The 19156-nt window shown below is 40.1% G+C and overlaps 1 protein-coding gene across 1 annotated transcript in view; it reads left to right on the top strand.

Moving 5' to 3' along the window:
* Window positions 1-13840, top strand: part of si:dkeyp-14d3.1 (transmembrane protein 132C) — an 84137-nt gene extending 70297 nt beyond the window's left edge. The window contains exons 6-9 of the mRNA XM_049763713.2: window positions 4907-5115; window positions 8518-8791; window positions 10563-10754; window positions 12074-13840. Coding sequence (XP_049619670.1) covers window positions 4907-5115; window positions 8518-8791; window positions 10563-10754; window positions 12074-13240 — 1842 coding nt within the window. The 3' untranslated portion in view covers window positions 13241-13840. The remainder of the gene's footprint in view (window positions 1-4906; window positions 5116-8517; window positions 8792-10562; window positions 10755-12073) is intronic.
* The last annotated feature ends 5316 nt before the right edge of the window (window positions 13841-19156 follow it).

Genomic DNA, 19156 nt, shown 5'->3' with positions numbered 1-19156 from the left:
TTTTCTTTTTAAATTAGGATTAGGGTTAACCAAAATTAATTTCAAATCAGTCATCCCTTATTTAAAATATTATTGTAATAATTGCACATTCACAATATAAGAATACAAGTGACGTGCGGTGAGGTTCATGACTGGGGAGGCACTGACGTCACCCGGGTAACATTTGTAAAATTTGGGAACGCTGCTCTAGTGTGGCTTATTCATCATTTAATTTGAAATATTTTAATTAAAATCTCATATCAGCGGTCTTCACACATAAAAACACTCAATAAAACACATCAAAAACTTGTTTTCGATCGTGCGTACCACTCCGTTCCGAAGTCCCGCTTTCCGAATCAAACCTTTTAACTCCGGAGTTGCTCTTCCTTTACTGATGACCTCCTGCTTCGGCCGAAAACCGACTGTTCCTCAGTTCCTCGCTATAAATTTGAACTGGAGATGTTTTATTCTACAGGTAGGCGCATGAAGCATCCCGGGATCACTAGCACCCCCTGCCATAAGGCTGGAGAACTTTTTTTCGTAGCCTCCGTAAAGTCTCTTTTCAAAGCCGTTTTGTTCATCTTAAGAAACACGGCGTTACAGACAGATGACAAAAAACACTAGATATTCAATACATCAGTTTAACTACTGTTTGAACACTTAAACAGGGACATAAAGACAGAGAGCAGTTCTGTCTAACTGCATAGCCTGTCAACACAGGCAGCCGTGTGATTAGGTTTTAAAATGACTATAAAAATTCAGCGATTTTGGTTCAAAATGATACAAAACTATTGGAATTAAAAGGAAAATGACTTTATGATAAAAAACAATTGAATTTGTTTTTCACCCTTTTTATGATGGCGTAGCTGCTTCAATATTTTTATAAGTCAATAGGTTTTGTTTGAATAAATATGCTGGTTAGTTACATTACATTAAGTAGCTTGTCTCTATCATAGTCAACTCAGAAAGTGTCAAAATCAAACATGTTCACTGTCTGAAAAGTACCAATGATGATGCATTAAAGCAGAGAAATGAACATGATTTGACATCAATAAATATGTTGCAGATACAATGATTTCTATGTTTAGCAAGTCGGTATAAATTTTTGGGAAAGTATAAACAAACACCAGGCACCTACATGAAAGAGTGTTTGATATTTATTCACAGCTGACAGCTTGTTCCACTTGTCTCATATTTTTAGAGACTCTCTCAAACCCGGGTCACAAGACACAACAACACAACGCATCCCTTATAACTGAGGAAAGTTGAGAGTTGAATCAGCAACTTTGTTCCTGTAGATTCCCACAAACTCCTAAATAATCTATGTGAAACTGTGCCGGGACTTAGTTTCACCGTAACATCTTGATGTGCCACCCCTGCTGTGCAAAAAGCTGCTTCCACTTTAGTTGAAACTATCCGTCCGAGAATGGGCAGCCTGAGACAGGTCAAGTTCAAGTAAAGCTATGATCACACAAAGTCAAAAAGGAGGATATTTTGTGACTTAGATCCACCTCATCTTGCCTGATATGGGAATATGGATTGTTAAGGGGCGTTCCGCAGGGAAATTAAACTGTCGGCTAAGATGTTAGAGAGGAAAAAGTCACAGCTCCACCCGTGGGATCTTTGGTCAGAGCATTCATCCTCCACTCTCATTGCTCTCAGTGAATGGAAACACATAGTGACATTAAACCTGAATAATGAATCACTGTGCCCATAAAATGATGCACTCACTGGTGGCCTTGTGATGATAGTGAATTCGAAAAAGAAAAGGTCACCCAAGGTCACATTTTCTTTCCTTTTAACCTCTGTAGAGTTTCGCCTTGCTTCCACAAATCTTGTCTGACGTGAAGACAATAATAATTCTCCAGCCTCATTATTTTGCACGAACATTCCTCTTTCCAAATTTATAGTTTTGGCAGCTCAAGGGCCGACTGTATAAACTACTGCATCCAGCCTGTGCCTCGCATAAACAGCCCTATATCTACAGTAAGATAGTACTCTGATGCTTTTGCCGGGTGCCTCAAAAGTCTCATATTTTACTTCATATCTTTTCACTGTTTGTTTTCATTAGTATTTCATACGCCGCAGGCAAAAGATTGGTAATTTGTGGTCAGAGCTGCGCAAGATCGACCTGCATACAGTGACAATTTATAATGCAATATACTAGTTTTGTAGCTATTATAACTTCTAACAATGAACTCTCAACCGATCTCCATGGCACAAAAGAAGAACTTTTCACCTCACTGATCAGAATGTTGAGTTCATTTCTTCCACTTTCCACAACTCCACCTTCTTCCTGTTTGAGCAGACTTTCACTTTTGTTTGAGCAGAAGCACTTTTGTTTGAGAAGACCCACCCTTCTCAACTCTGACCACATTAGCACGTGAAAGGCATCAAACAGCAAGGCTGACAATGCAAAGAAGTGTTCAAGCAGTGACAAACAACAAATAAGTAAATGATGACTTTGCATTTATCTCTATTTAACATTTGCCATGATAACGTTCATGTTAACATATTTGTCTGACGTTTGAAACGGATCACCACAGTGATGGTTAATTTTAAACCTACCGTACAGCATGTTTACGTTTCTCTTCTTACCTTCCAATTTTGTTTGATGAAGTGCCATTCGATATCTCTAATGTAGAGTTAAACAGGACATCAGGACAGGGAAGGTAATTCAAATAAAAACTGAAATGAAAATTATGATAAACGTGTGAAAAATGGGGATTACAAAGGTCATGTTATGGGAAACAAGTGGGGTTAATTTAACCTCTTACTGATAAGTGATAGTATGCGTTATTAACAATTATATTTCACCGCTTTTGATTGTATGAAACTTTCCGTGTGTCAGTCCATCCATCCATCGATCCATCGATCCATCGATCCATCGATCCATCCATCCATCCATCCATCCATCCATCCATCCATCCATCCATCCATCCATCCATCCATCCATCCATCCATCCATCCATCCATCCATCCATCCATCCATTCTTTCATCCATTCTTTCATCCATCCATCCTGAAGGATGTTGTCAACTGACATTATTTTTGCTTATTTGTATTTATTAACTCTACTTTTTTACTCATACATTTTTATGTTTATGGTGCAATACTGTACTCCATTCATCCATCCATTTTCTCAATCGCTTTTCCTCACGAGGGTCTTTGTTATTAGCTGTTTAAGAACTTGGCCATTTACCATTGTTCTGTGTGAAGAGATTTCCATGGACTTAACATACAACTAATGCATTCAAGTGAGCAGTGTTGTCAGCGTAGACGAGTCTGAATGGTTAATTGCTTGTCAAGGCAAAGACAGCCTCAGCCCACCTTCATGCTGTCTGGTCCCGTTGTTTCATATCTGCCATGGATTGTCTCTGTCTGGTAAGTTGTTAATTTCCTGGGCTGGATCCAGAGACAGCCCTAATGTGCGCTCTAAGTATTCTCCTGTTCGCTGCCTAATGTGTCTGATTAATGTGCCAGTGGATCCTCCCAGACATTTACGGTTCTTTCTGAATTGGACTGGCAGCGACTGTCTAATTCACACTTTGCTTTGAGGAGGAGTTAAATGGGCACCACATATTTATATAATGATAGTCTGTTTTGGAGTTATATATAAGTAGGAAGTGTTATGAAATGTGTGTTATGTGATATGTTTCTTACATTTTCTGCTTAGATGATTGATGCCCGGCAGGAATAGATAAAAAAAAAAGTACAATTGGTCTTTTATTTTACTGTGATTGATGTCATATTTCCTCAGACCTATGTACTTATTGCTTTCTTTTAAATAAATACGTTGCGGTACCCCAATGTGCAAGCAAAATGTCGTCACAAACAACTTCTTGTATTCCCATAAGTGATGAAGTAAGTGCATTGTATTTGTTACACGTGCTGTCGTCACTGATCCAGAAAATTTGCAATCCGCTTTGTTTGTTGTAACTTTGTACCTTTGGGGATCCGTAGCAGAAAGATGGCGGTGAGACATGTAATATATAATTTGAGAGCAGTACCAACCAATTCAGGGTGTACCCTGCCCAAAGACAGGCATAGTTTGCAGTAAAGGTGCTGTGACTGTGTCTGAAGCAGCAAGACTCCAAATACAAAGTTTGTTTCTCTGTCACAGAGGTGTGCACAGCTGTTGCTCTTGCAAAAACCTGGTGATGAATAGCTGTTTATATGCAGTACCTCACAGAAGAGGAACGGCCATCAAATTCCAAGTCAGAGAAGTTTGCCATTTCATAGGATTAATGAGGTTGATGAGAGAAAACATCCAAATCTGAAAACAAGCAAATTCTGGTTTTGCCATGTTGATTTATATCTCGAAGAGTGCATGCCTTTAAAAAAAACAAACAAAATATATACGTATATAATAGAAATGGATGTTTAACGCTTAATCATAAAGCTTTTAAAGAGAGGGTATGCGGGATTTTGGACATCCTTTAAACTCATGCAAGTGAAAAACAAGCCAAGATAGTGTTTTCAAAGACAATATGCCAAAAAGATAAAGAGTTGAATCTTTCTATAGCACAAAATTGGACAGGTCATTCTTTTTGCTTAGTAATTTATAAAACAGATGGCTTTGAGTTTGGTCATTTTATCAAGAGACAACTTCTCTCCTTTTACCAGTTCCCATCTGTTTGTACCTCTTTTAGCCGTAAGCTGAACTTTAAAAGAAGAGTCTATTTCTTTTTCCTTGTGGTTCAAAAGATGCCCTTCCTTCCTTGCTTTTTTATATTACGAGTGGAGCAGATTGAGTACCTTTCATCTTGATCAAAGTAGCTACACTCAGGATTGCTCAGCAGTGTAAAGTCTTACAATCAACTTGGAGGGTGGAATGATCACAGTGCTCAGACTATCCTTCAAAATAGTGCAAAAGCTGAACTTTATAACCGCCATCCTTCTTAAACCCTACTCCTCTTCCTCTGCAGGTGTCCGAAAGGTGTGATTATGTTTTTGTGAATGGCAAAGAGATGAAGGGCAAAGTGAAGATGGCGGTGAATTTTACCTACACCTACCTGAGTGCTCAGCTGGAACTCAACGTGTGGATCCCTCGACTTCCCCTCCAAATCGAAGTGACTGACACAGAACTGAGCCAGATCAAAGGGTGGCGGGTGCCCATCATGGCCAACAGTCCTAGGTAAGGTGCTGCATGATGCTCTTATTAATTGACACGTGTGTGCCCACAAATGCTCACATCCCTTTCTTAAACAAAATTGGTGTGGTGTGTCTTCTATCTTACTGAGTGGGCTGCTTGGATTTATTTATTTAGTAGTGCTCAAAAGCGGTAAAGTACGTGCAAGTCGCAAGTAAGTCTTAAGTTGTGCCAAGCGAGACCCAAGTTACTGTGGAAAAAAAATAATCAAGCAAGTCACTACTAAATTTCAAGAAAAAAAAAAAAAAAAACTCTCACTGCAGACCAGTACCAGGCCATGGACCAATGTTTCACAAACCATTAGGTCACTAAATTCCCACGTCCAAATTCAATGCACGTCACTGGATAATTGTCCTCTGTGGGAAAACTAGCTTAATTTCAGTGATGATTGCTTTTATCACTTGTGAAGTGTGATATTTCTACTGTAGTTTGAATTATGACAGGTGTGGATGAATGATGACGGCTGCCTCTTTCCACCTTCATGCCCACTGACACTTGGAGGTTGATCAGAAAATGGCTGACCAGTGCAATACAGCTTGTCATTACAGCCGGCTTAAGGTGGCCTGCCATCGCATCTCTCAGTCATCAGTCGGAAAGACATTATTAGAGCTGTATCGAGGTCAGATTACTCCCCTGGGGGCTCATCACCAGCAGCATCTGCCAACATCTCCACTCTAACATTGACAAATTGCATCAATTGATGGAAAAACTATGAGCCTACCTTGACTCTAATTACATTTGGAAAGTGTTGAACTTGTAGTCTTCCTGTGCACTGTTGTGCTATTTACATGTGCCCGCTTCTAGTGAGATGAAGAGGAAGACCTGCAATTGACTGGCAACCAGTCCAGTGTGATCGCTGCCGTTCATCCAAAGTCAGCTGGGACAGGCTTCAGCTCACCCATATATAAAAAATGAATGGAGGAATGAAAGTGAAAAACTCCCGGAGGTGTGCTGGATGACTTTATCAATAGGGACAGCCCGGGTGTGTTGTAATTGTTGATGCCAACATAACTGCTTGTTTTCTTTGTCCTTTGCCTGTCTTTGTTTATCAGGGGCTAGCAGACATGACCTTTTAAAGTAGCACTCTGTCTCTTTGCGTGAAAGGCCAATGGTCCACTTTCCGTAAGCCTAGACGGGAGTGAGCCAAGGAGCTCCGGTACTAGTAATTCGAGACAACTTCTTCTCTCAGCTAGGCTGGCGAAGTTGCAGCTGCACTGCGGGAAAATAAGCACCATCAAGCACGTTAGTCGGATTGTTGCAAAAGCTCTCCTCTCTTAGTTGATGACTGGCACTGCGTGCATGCCTCACCCCTTCCCTCCCTAATCCTTGTCAAAATGGAGACAAGATAAGCCCTCACGAACGACAAACTTGTGTAGGAGTAGCACTCAGGCATAAGGCATAGCACTTCTTTCAAATTATTATATAGTTTCTTTCCCTTTCATTATACCAATAAAAATAATCTTTTTTAGATCTTGTCTTCACATCTGATTTGTCAGACAGAGCAAAATGAAAAACAGATGACCTTTACATTATTATTTAAAGTATCCTCTGAATTTAAAAGGAGAAAATGAGTAAGAACCAGGACAGTCTTCGTGTTTTGTTTTACTATTAGTTTAAGATGGCAGATTGTCTCCCCTTTCTATCTAAGAGTGAACACTCATGATAGTGTTCGTAGAATAAATGGACATAAATTAATGACCAATGTTGTCTATCTCAGAATTCAGTAAATTCGTTTAAAAAAGTCCCTTGCATTTGAAAAACCAAATATGATGTAATGAAAGGACAAAAACAAATTACACTGCTACCTCAAATTTAGGAAAATAGTATTCCTATTTTTTGAGAAAAAGTCATGAGTAGGAGAGTTAGCTTTCATGAATATGCAATAAACGTGTCATGCAGGGCCAGCTTAGAGACAACAGATCTGCTATTTTAAGCTAAAGCAACAAGCATCCCTAAATCCGTGCAAGAAATTGCTACCCTGACAACTCAAAAGTGTTTTGCAAAGAGGAAACAGCTGCTCTGCAAACCAATTTACTGCACCAACACAACGCCGCTCCATAGCCAAGGACCATACATTTCTCCTTTGCTTCATGTTCTATTGATAGTTCCGTTGATACTACGGAGCAAATCCCATTTCATTGCACAAAGATGTCTTGTTTTGCTTGAAAAGGTAATCCGTTTATGGCCTTGCTCTCCCACTCCAGGCAGCCATGGAAGCTCTTTTCAAACCTAGGGTCAAATTGGTTTTTGGTTTTCATCTCAAAATCGCTTGATCTCTGCACTACATAAGAATTACCGCTATATTCATAGTGTCAATCGTCCTGCCTTTTTACTGAAGCTCTTGTTGCTCTTGAACCTTAGTGGTTGTGACATTATTCCGACTCCAATTATCCATGGTGGATGTCTGTTATCCATTTGCATGCAAAATATGTCCAGTGTGGCTTTTCCGTCTTTAATTCCAAACCACACCAAGTTTCTTGCTTTGCCTCAGAGCGGATAATACACACAGCAAAAATTGATTTTACGGCTTTTTTTTTTTTCACTTAATCATAATGTTAATGTCTGTATGGATGTTCCTGTCCAAATACTTTTGAGGCAAAAGATACAATATTGATCAAATTAAAAGTGGTGGGAATGTCGGACCTCCTAAATTAATGACAAAGCAGTTTCGCGATTACAAAGGTCCACAAACATTTTCAATCAAGACTGAAGATCTGTGACAACTGTTATCCTGTCAGCTCATTGTTTTATTGATGAAAAAATAAAGGCCAGAAAATCGAAGAATAAACATCAATGAAGAAGAGGCGAATGAGAGATATACTGAAAGAACAATGCTATGTGCGCACCGCATTGATCCTCCTACAGTTTTGAAAACATTTCTTGATCTTCATCATCCTGCTGTTTGCCTATTGTGTGCGTGAATATTTGCGAGTAGTCATTAAAAATGTGTCTAAAAAGCAATGCAGTGAAGCAGGTTTATTTCCTTTTGCGCCCACCTTATTATCAAACAGTATCATTCTAGAATGTCACCCTCAAATTCACGTGTAATGAGTAAAGTTAATCACAAGCTCCTGAATTTGTAACTTTCCTAAAATATTTGTGTCAATTTTTGAATGTTTTTGCACACGCACATCTATCTCATATTAATTTGTACCTGCTTTAGTACTTTACAATTTAGCCTCATTGTTTTTGCGCAATTATTGATTGTATCTTTTAATTGTGCCTTCAATTGCCCTCCAGGGACGAATAGTTTTTTTTAAATTGAATTTCATCGAATTGATTTGAAGTTAGCATGTCAATGTTGACATCAATCTCAGGGCAACACCATGTCCAAGTTAAACTTGGCACCCCAACTTCAGAGTCTGAGTCTTGTTTTGTAATTGCTAGGTCCACACGGGACAGCGAGGACGATGATGATGAGGACAGACGGGGACGAGGCTGCACTCTGCAGTACCAGCACGCCATGGTCAGAGTCCTGACTCATTTTGTTGCTGACTCTGCTGATCCCAGAAGCCAGACCAGCTACATGTTGGGCACCGATTGGCAAGTGGACATCACAGAGTTAGTGTGGGAATTTCTCAAGGTGGAGAACCCTCAGATCGTAAAGCTGCTGAACAGACGGATACTTATGGGACGAGGTGTGGGCATGACCACCATCCAGGTACGTCATGTAGTATTATAGCAGTGTTATATAAATGATAAAATACTGTAAACTATAACATACAAATTCACTCATTGCAGTGGGATATTTGTATGGAAAATGATGGGTAACTCAAAACTAGAAACTTGGTTTCATACCAATGATTCTGCCACTAACTGGCAATTCTTGCGAAGGTTGAGTACACTTCATGGCTAACATCAATATTGTTTTGACTTCTTCCATGTGCAATGCTCAAGAAAGGTACTGCACATGTCCATGCAATATCCCCCTTCACTAGTTATTAATAATTGCCTTCTTACTCATAGGCACAATGAGGGGAATGTTTTGGCTCCCTGATGCTTGTTTTTCACCTCACACTTATCTTCAATTAGTCACGGACTAGGCATGTACTACAGAGAAAAGAAACTCTCCATCCCGTTGGCTGAGTCATCACACAATGTTACAAGTGAGATTTCCATTTTAGTTAGCTTTTTAGGAACAACACACAAATTAAAACCATTGCTGATCACTTTTCAGGATATCAAAAAACGTCATGTTCTTTCAACCATTAACATAGCATCGTCAAGAGAGTAAGCTATTTTCAACACTTTAGACAGGTCAATCATTTGGAAAAATAGCATACACACACACGTATGAATCGATAAATTAAATTTACCACAATGTGCTAGAGTTAGGTAGCATTTATAAAGTTTGCTAATTATACGTTGTTTTTTAATCTACTGAACTACTTGAGGTCTCTTCACTCTGCTTCTGTTTGCCAGTCTCACGGGGAATATATTTTTTTGTGGAGCTGGATATTCCGTCATAGTTTCAGCACAAAGCTCTCGTAACCCAAGGTAAGGAGTCAGGACAAGGTAAAGGGGTTGTGCTCGCTTGGACTTAGTTAGATAGACAGACAAATACAGGTAGTCAGTACTTGCTGGCCTCCCATTTGGCTCTTGCATATTGATACTGTTTTACATCTCCCAAAAAAATCTGCATAAAATCTGCTTCCTCATTTCTGATTTTATCTTTGGTCCACTTTTGACACAATCAATGAGCAGGATGAGTTCACGCAACGGATTACCTGTGTCACACTTCAGATTGAGTTTTTTGCATGTCAATATGCATGGAGGAAATAAAGGTTACACTTCAGTCGCACAGCATTCATCATAAACAAAGTGTGGCTGCCTGCCTCTGTTTTGGGGTTAAAGTATGTCTCCTCTCCAGATTACTAGTATGAATCAAAGAAATTGATTCCTACCTGCAGGAGCTTTAGAGTATGGATGGCAGCCGAGCGAAGTTGTTGTTTGATCTACGTGGTTTGTGAAAGCGGATGGAATAAAAAGTAGTTTTGGGGTATCATTTTGGATTTTGCTCAGGGTCTTGTGAGCCTTTTATGTGAGATGAAACACTTGGAGAGACATTTTCTTAAATCACTGATAACTCACGCTAATCTGCTGTTTTCAAGACGGAGACATTTTCACAGTGATCATTGGTGATTCCATTCCATTGCAAAGACTCACGTCAATCAAACAGTGGTTTATTTCTGTCCGGATTCTTTTTTTTTTTTTGCTATAGTTCTTTCTGGTTATTTCTCCTACGACCTACACAAGCCACAATGTTCGCAACAGGAAATTAAAAAGATGTCACGAAGAACCTGTAAAATAGACTCAGAGTCCATTTTGCCGTGTCACTTTCATGAGAATATATTGAGAGCTAATATACAATAAACGCCAAAGAAAACAATATTTTTTTTAACTCGCTGTACTATGTCTCTGTCTCGTGGCAGGTGCTGTCTCCTCTGTCAGACTCAATCCTGGCAGAGAGGACCGTCACGGTGGTGGATGACAAAGTCACCATCACGGAGTTGGGGGTGCAGTTGGTCACAGGACTATCAATGAGCCTGGAGCTCAGTCCAGGAAGTAACAGAGCCATCCTGGCTACCACCACCGCACAAGAGGTTCTGCAGAGCCCCAAACAGGTCAGAACAACTAAAGAAAGTGAACGCAGTTCTGATAAAGTTCCACAACAAGTAACATCATAAAATACATACTACGCACAATAGAGTGGTAATGTTAAATGCTGCTGCCTTTTATGTGAATAACCTGGACTGGATTCCCCACACGGTACCCCAATGTCCAACCACTGCCGATCCCAAGCCCTGATGAATAAAATGGGTCAAGGCATCCTGTCTCAAAATTTTGCATCCAGTCTAAAGTTTCATGCCAGCGGCTCATTGTGACGGTTAGATGGACAGTTGGATGGAAGGACAGATTTTTTTTTCTCAAGAATAGTTCCAGTGACTAATATTCACTGATACAATAAACTTGAACAAAGTTAGAAGTAAAACTGCCCTGTCAGAACAATATTATATTTTCAAAGGCTGTTTTTGATACGGATCATGGTTAGGATGCCTTTAAATGCAAAGCCTTTATCTGACAGCTAAACCATATTTGACCTTTCTAATCGTGCAGAATTAAATTGAAGTGTCTATAAATGGTTTTAAACAACCAAGTGACGTCTGTTTATTTGTTCCAGATATCACTAAGTCGCTTCAGTCAAAACCTGAAAGTGAGAGTGTGACCAAATATGTTTCCTTGGGCAGCTAATAGAAGTAGCAGCTTAATCTGAGTGCATGCGATTGCAACAGCACAGTCTCTGTACCCAAATATGATTTATATCCCCAACTTGGACCTCAAATCACATTTTGCTTCCACTTCTCATTTCCCCAAGCTACCGTCATTGTGGGCGCTTTGATCTCCCCATCAAACATCATCTCTGAACTACTTCTTCACGTTTCTCGCCGCTTCAGAGAATATCGAAAGACCATTTATTTTCTTTACCACGTGTAAAGTCCTCTGGTTTGAAGTCGAAATGAAACTGATGAGAAGCAGTGACATAAACTAATATTGTTTTTTTTATATTGTTTCCACACTCCTCTAAAAAATTACTGTCAGGTCAACAAAATAGGTTCGTGTTCAACAATACAATGGAAAGGAGATGATGAAAATGTGAGAGTCACAAGAACTAATGTTGTGTTTTAGAGGTTGAAATCAGTAACTTGCTGAATGTAAAATGAATTAAAAAATATGTGAGTATTTTTTAGCCCCTTGATATCTAAATGCTCCTGCCTAAACCTCAGAATCTCATGCTTGTGTTTGGGCAAAATAATACTCAACATGATATTATTACACTGAGAATGATGTCCCAGTTTGTGAAATGAAGCTTAGGTTCTGCACTGTATTGTGTAGTCTTAAATTCTTTCTCTGTACTGTTTGTTGTGTGTTGGTGTTTTCACAGGAGGCCTTGATCAGTGCCTGGTTGCAGTTCAGCGATGGTTCTGTGACTCCTTTAGACCTGTACAACTCGGACTTTTTTATCCTGACAGCCACATCCCTGGATGAGGACGTGGTGACAGTGCAACAGACCCCCTCGTGGAAATGGCCTGTTATTGTGACAGAGGCAGAGGGCCAAGGCCTGCTGGTCAGGGTGGAAATGAGTGTTTGTGAGATTTGCCAGAAATTCAAACGGCGTAGTATCCTGGCCACGGGCAATTGTAATGTTAAGGTGAAGTTTGGTTATAGTGACAGTTCCAGAGGAGGCAGCAACGATTACGGCACCGATGGTGAGGAGATGGAGAACAGAGGAAGGATGCCCTCAGCCGACAGGACTGGGCTGGACGCCCACTACTATGGCAGCTCAATATCCGATATGGAGCAAGGGGTGTTGAATGGGGCCACCACTACTGGTGTTGCAATCGTGCGCAGACCCAATGGGGACAAACTCTCTGGTGATGGGAGTGAGAGGATGCCAATCGACTTTTCTGACTTCCCTGCTCAAGTGGACCTGCCCCGTGAGCGCAACGTGGAAGACGACCTCATACAGACTGCTCGTGGTCTGACAGATCTGGAGATTGGCATGTACGCCCTCCTGGGGGTCTTCTGCCTTGCTATCCTCGTGTTTCTAATAAACTGCATCTCCTACACATTGAAATACCGACACAAAGAGCTGTCTATCGAGGGTCAAGAGAACATGAACCATGCCCACGACTGGGTGTGGCTGGGAAACGAAGTCGAGCTACTGGAGAGTGAAATCAGCTTGTCACCTCAGCAGGAGGAGCAGACCTCCATGATAGACTCGGGCAGCGGACTGGAGGAAGGCAGCCACTTGTTGAACGGGGGCTCGGCCCAGAAGAACGTTCAGAGCCAAGTGCACCGGGCAGCCGACGCCGGCTGCCTGGCCAAGGAAGGCAAGGGGGAATCGCCGACAACTAAGAGGAAGCGAGTACAGTTCACCACATTCAACACCATGCCCCCGGACAGTGGCTACCCGACCGTTAGCACGTTGACCCGATGCCACAAGCAGGACATTAAGTGGGTGTGTCAGGACGTAGCGCTCGCAGACTCCAAGGAGTTACGCAATTACATGGAACGGTTAAATGACAGTGCTTTAAAAGAAGTGGCATAATACTGCACACTGATGCACTCATAACAACTCACCCTTTTGCCTTTCAGGGAAAAGTGGGTTTGGATTTAAAGTGAACTTGGACATTTGAGTGAAAATCATATCCAACCTGCCAAAGGCGCAATGACATCAAGGCTTGTCACTTTGCCACAAATGTAATTCGACATAAAAATTACATTATTCAACGAGGACGTGGTGGTATATATATTTCTTCTTTTGTTCCTCAGTTTTTGTTGTATTATTCCAGGATTAGTTGTTTTCCCAGTAGTGATCTGCTGCCGACAAAGCTGTGAAATTCAGATGGCATGTAGATTTTTTTTTTATTTAAAAAAGGATGTTCTGAATGTGTAGGCACAAATGTTTGGGAGAATTGTGTAACATTTTGATTCTCAATTTCTCCCACTAAATTGTAACTGTTTCAGGAAAATAAAAGTCCAAACGAAATGTGTGCATGTCGTTGGAAAGAAACAGGCACAATGTTTTGTTCCTCATCATCCTCCCAAACAAGGCCAAGTGTACAACCTCATATGAAGCATTGTATTGTTGCTCTGTATATTGTATTTTCTGAACATTTAAGGAATATACAGCGATGTCAAGAGCTTGTATCAGCTTTTTATTGAGTGCCGCGTCTTCAAACATCTCATTTGTCTGGATAACTGTTGCTATTTTGTAAGCAGAGGGGTTGAGAATGGGGACCAAATTACACATTAATGCTGGTGTTAAGAGTATTTTATGTGATGCAATTTAGCCACACGGGGAGAGCTTTAGTCCTTTATTGCTGACCAATGAAGGAAAACAGTTGCCATTAAAGCATCCCGGTCCTTAAAAATCAGTCCTCCAGGACAGCGAGAGCATCGAAGGGCTTTTAAATGGCTGGACAATGTGGTAATGTGACATTTCTTATGCTGCCCTTGAGTTTTGGGAGCTTTGAAGAAAATACCAATTAAGGTCTTGTTAACCTCAGCCCATAGCTGCCAGGAGAGCATACTGATGGACCAAATGGGGTGAGTTTGCAAGCTTTCACTTGAAAGGAAATGAGGTATAGTTAGGAGCAAGGTTGTTTTTCACAAATGCACAAATAATCATCTTTTAAAAATGTCCCAAACAAAGGCAATCGTCTGAAAAATTGTGTTTTCTCATTGAACATTATTATTGTCACAGTGGTGTCAACTGTTTTTTTAGGGGTGGTGGCTGAGGGGTGGGGGTTCTGAGCGTGTGTTATTATTTTCCATCAAGCCGAGAAATGTTCTCATTTTCTTAACCGTTACTGCAGTGTGGCTCTGATTGTTAATCAGCAACACTCATAATATTATAGTTCGGATGACGGGAGACCTGAGGTACTTCAGCAGCCATTAGTTCGAGTGTAATTGTGAATAAACACACACATGCATGCATGCATGCATGCACGCACATCTATACACACACAAACACACTTGTAAGAAAGTTTTGCGGCTTTTGTGCACTTGTTTAATTAGTTCAAGCAGGTTGTTGGCTCCCGCTTATCTCATTTAGTGTTCTTGCAATTAAACACATTATCATAAAAAAAAAAAAAACACAACAACAACTGATGAATTAGGAATAACTTGATAAAACAAAGATTAAGTACGCAAAATGCTAAAAGAAATATTTGGAGTTAAAGCATCACCATATAAGAATATTAGTTGCACTCGATCACACACACACATACAGCTTTTTTTTTTTTTTTTTTACTTTTTGTACTTTGGTATGTAGATGATGTGACGTGTTCTGTTTGTGGCTTTGAAGCACAAATTTAGCACCCATGAGGTAAATGTGCCGTGTTGAGATGGTGACTGCTGTGCTAAGCCAGTAGACTGTGAAGGACGAGGAGCGCCGCTGTGAGGTTTGGGACGATTTAAGTGTTGGCCGCAAGTGGGTGATGGATGGGGGGCCCGCTGCAATTAAAGCCCCGCTGCGACTTCCTCTGACCACAACCAGTGGCGTTAACATCTTCAGGTAAGAAAAAAGCACTCCAGCATCTTTACCCCCTCAGGTTCTGCTTTAAAACTTAGCACTGGAGAATAATGATTCCATTTTTGGAGGATGGAAACTGAACACTTGCTCAGCTAAGTCTAACTACCCTGGAATAAAAGTGAGCAGGATCTCCCCGAGGCCTCCATCTTAAATGGACTTTTAATGAAATTAATGATGTGAGCACAACAAGCTCTCACTAATGCTTGGCAGTTCTCCCTGTGGTCCGTGTTTGCAATTTCCAAATGATTCACAACCTGATTATTATTTTTTTCCTCTAGAGACATTTTTTAAATAAGTGCACCACAGCTTTAATATAACTTGAAATTACACAGAAGCATGGCAAAGTCACTGAAAATCAACAACACAATTTTATCAAAGAACGAAAAAGACTTCAGTCCACATTTTCTTCACTGATGTAATGCCTTTTCTGGAAAGTGACTATGAACTTTATGATTAATTATATCCATCCATCTACGGTATTTTCTATAACACTTACCGTCACTATGTTTGTGGGTGTGCTGCAGCCTGCCCCAGTTGAATTTGTATGCACAGGCACTTTGAACTGGTTGCCAGCCAATCGCAAAGCACAAAAACACATTCACACCAAATGCAAGAATCACACATGAGAAATCACACATGAGCACAGGGAGAAAATAGAAATTTCATCAGAGGAAACACGCAGCCCTGATTCAAACCCCCAACCGCGAAAATGTGAGTGTGCTGCCAATTGCTTGCTGTCTATTGATTATGAATTTCTAAATATTATCTGCAAATTGAATTATGAAAATATGGCATATTAACTGGATTGATGTATTCAAGGGGCAGCATGGTGATGCACTTGTTAGCACATCCGCCTCACAGTTCAGAGGGTGTGGGTTCGATTCCACATCCGGACCTCCCTGTGTGGAGTTTGCATGTTCTCCCCGTGCCTACGTGGGTTTTCTCCAGGCACTCCGGTTTCCTCCCACATCCCCCAAAAATGCCTCGAGTACTCAAATTGCCCATAGAAGTGAGTGCGAATGGTTGTTCGCCTGTGTACCCTGCGATTGGCTGGCAACCATTTCAGGGTGTCCCCCGCCTACTGCCCGATGACTGCTGGGATAGTGGTACAGAAAATGGATGGATGGATGTATTCTGGGTGGCAAAGTTTCATTTTTAGATGGATGCAGTTTGTTTTCCTTATGTAAGGTTATAACAAAAGGGAGCTACTTTATTTTGGAAAAACAAATTTAAGAGACTTATTTCAAAATGGATTCTCAAAGGTTGATGAGTTGCCTGAAACTTGTTTGAAGGTAAATATTTTACAAAGATATTGAAAAGTGCACTCTGCAAAAACAGCTTTAGTGAGTGCTCTTTGTATTTGAGATTCCTTCTATTACAGAACTAATGAGCGCAGCAATGAGGGAATGGTGCCAAATGGAGCAGAGTGGAATTATGTGGTTCGGACTCAAATAGAGATTAACTAAAGATGCGAAGCATCTGCGACATTACATATTTAATTGTATGGCTCAGTAAGACTGAAATGAACAGTGGAGAAATAGTTTTTCATATCTAAAAAAGAATTGGACATATCATCAGACCAGGAAAATATTTTAAATGACTCGCAAACTTTTCCTGTTGACTGCTTAAGAGCAGACAACTTACCACAAATATATATCAGGCCTGACTCTAAAAGCCAAAGGCAAAAATACAATTGCATTTGTTGTTCAACCCCTTCTTGAAGCTGAGGTAAGAACACCATCCACTTTGTCACTATCAGTCCTGAAGCACCGGTAGGGCTCCGTGCATGTAGCAACATATCAACCAAGACAAATCAGGGTGTTTTTGCCTACTGGAACACAACAGAAGGTCAGGGGGTTGTCAAGAGTCACCTGGCACGGATACGGTAAGGGGATGAGATATATTTATCCTGATACCTGTACCTTCTTATGGAGGTCAAGCTCCACTATGAAAATTTTACTGTGTAACTGGGCCTGCAAAATGAATGAATGCTATGATGTGTGTGTGTGACAAATATATTATTTAAATTATTTTCTTAGCCCCTTCGATGTATCGCTCAATACATCCTTTACCACTGGAAGACTATTTAAATGATTAGCATGGGTCAGGGAGTGACTAGTCTGACTGCAGAGCTGAACCTTTAGTCAGTGTTGAGGTGTATGCACATATTGGCATATTGCAAAGAAAAATACTCTTTTGGTATGTAGTTTAACTACATCCAAACTTCAAGCACATAATTATGTTTTATCTCCCCAGGGCACTTGTTTTTCAATCAGGTTTATTATAGTTAACAAAAGCTAATCTTGGGGGGAAAAATGCATTTTTGTTAACGAAGTAAAGTAAAAATAACAATGACGTAACAAAAACTAACTGAAAGTATATATTACGTTCATTAAACTATAATTATTATATTATATATATGAAGTTTTGGATTTCATTGAGAAAGAAAAAAGTGTAGTTAACTTTATTATATAATACTCAGTGTTCTTTTTTATCTGTTAAACCTTGTATTCGACAAAGAAAATACTAAAACTAGTAAAAAATAAAAACTGACCGTAGCCCTGAACCGAGATTCAAACTCAGAATCTCTCAACTGTGTGGTCGACATGTTTATTACTGTTGCCTGACAACGATTTGCATCCAATCATGTCATTTACCAAAGGAGAAAAGCAAATTAGAAAACACTCGTGTAATTTTCAAAAAATATAAGTTATGGAGAAAATGTCTCCTTTATATGTATATTCATCTTTAATTATAGCTCCAGCAGTGTCTTTATTGCAAGGATTATGTCTCTAAGTTTACAGAGGACTTTTTCATTTGTAAATTTTGTCAAATTATATCATAATTGGAGTTAACTGGGTCATATTTAATCAGGAGCTGCTTCATGTTGACTGTGTTGTGTCATTGAAGTCTATCAAGAGACGTATCACGTTGGCTTTTGAGATGAAATATGGAGTGCGACACATCTCTAATCTGACGAATGCTCTTTCAGGCAACAAAAGTAGCACATTTGCTCAATGAAGGAGTTTATAACCACTACAATCAATCAATCTTTGAGATCGATGCATCTCCGCCACCAGTCACAGAAATGCCACCGAGATGCAGATGAACAAAGACAACTCTGATAAGATAATTAGGCCTCTCCGTAAATGCAAGTCATTAGCACATATAATGGTTACGTCTCCTCGGCTATATTCTTAAGCACTGCGTCCTGCAGTAGTTAGTCTTACTTATTGTGAAACTGATCCCCTAATTACTGAAGGTACGTCACTCATAAGACAGGTGAGAGTTGGTATAACATTTAAAAGTATATAGTTTGTGCAGTAAATGCCCTGAGAATTTCATCAGGGTTCAAATGTTGAGTTAAAGACAAAGCCCATAACTACTCCTAATAAGAATAACAGGGGTGATATTTTCATCCAATTCTGCCCCTAGGATACTATCAATGTGTCCAGTTATTCACCTGAACATTGAGAAACACTCACACTTGAGTTCTGAGCCTGAGGCATTAACGTGACTTTCAAACAGGCTGTCTGTTCAGTCACAGCAGGAAACAGCCCTCTACGAGACTTGTCACTGTAATGCTTTGCATTACAGAATGATTTGTTGTGACTGTTTATTTCAATTTGTATCTGATGAAAACAAGTATAGCTTTCATTCCCAGATCAAGCACAATGTGAGGGCTTGCTACGGCTGCAGTTGTTGCAACCTTAGCCAAGACATACCCTGCCCAAGGGGTATTTTTTTCATATAAAAAAAACAAATGAATTCCAATAAAGTCTCGTCCCTATAATGGTATGATGATAGCTACTCAAGTTGACATGTTTGCTCCTATAAAATGTTACATTCCTATAATCCAAAAGTAACCCATTTATCCATCCACCCATCATGCATGGAAGCAGCTTTGAAATTATTAAGCAAAACGGA

Source organism: Syngnathus scovelli, chromosome 3 (genome assembly GCF_024217435.2).
Source record: "Syngnathus scovelli strain Florida chromosome 3, RoL_Ssco_1.2, whole genome shotgun sequence".
NCBI classification, from domain to species: Eukaryota; Metazoa; Chordata; class Actinopteri; order Syngnathiformes; family Syngnathidae; genus Syngnathus; species Syngnathus scovelli.
The sequence above is the reverse complement of the archived record's forward strand: the minus strand, read 5'-3'. Positions and strand labels throughout refer to the sequence as shown.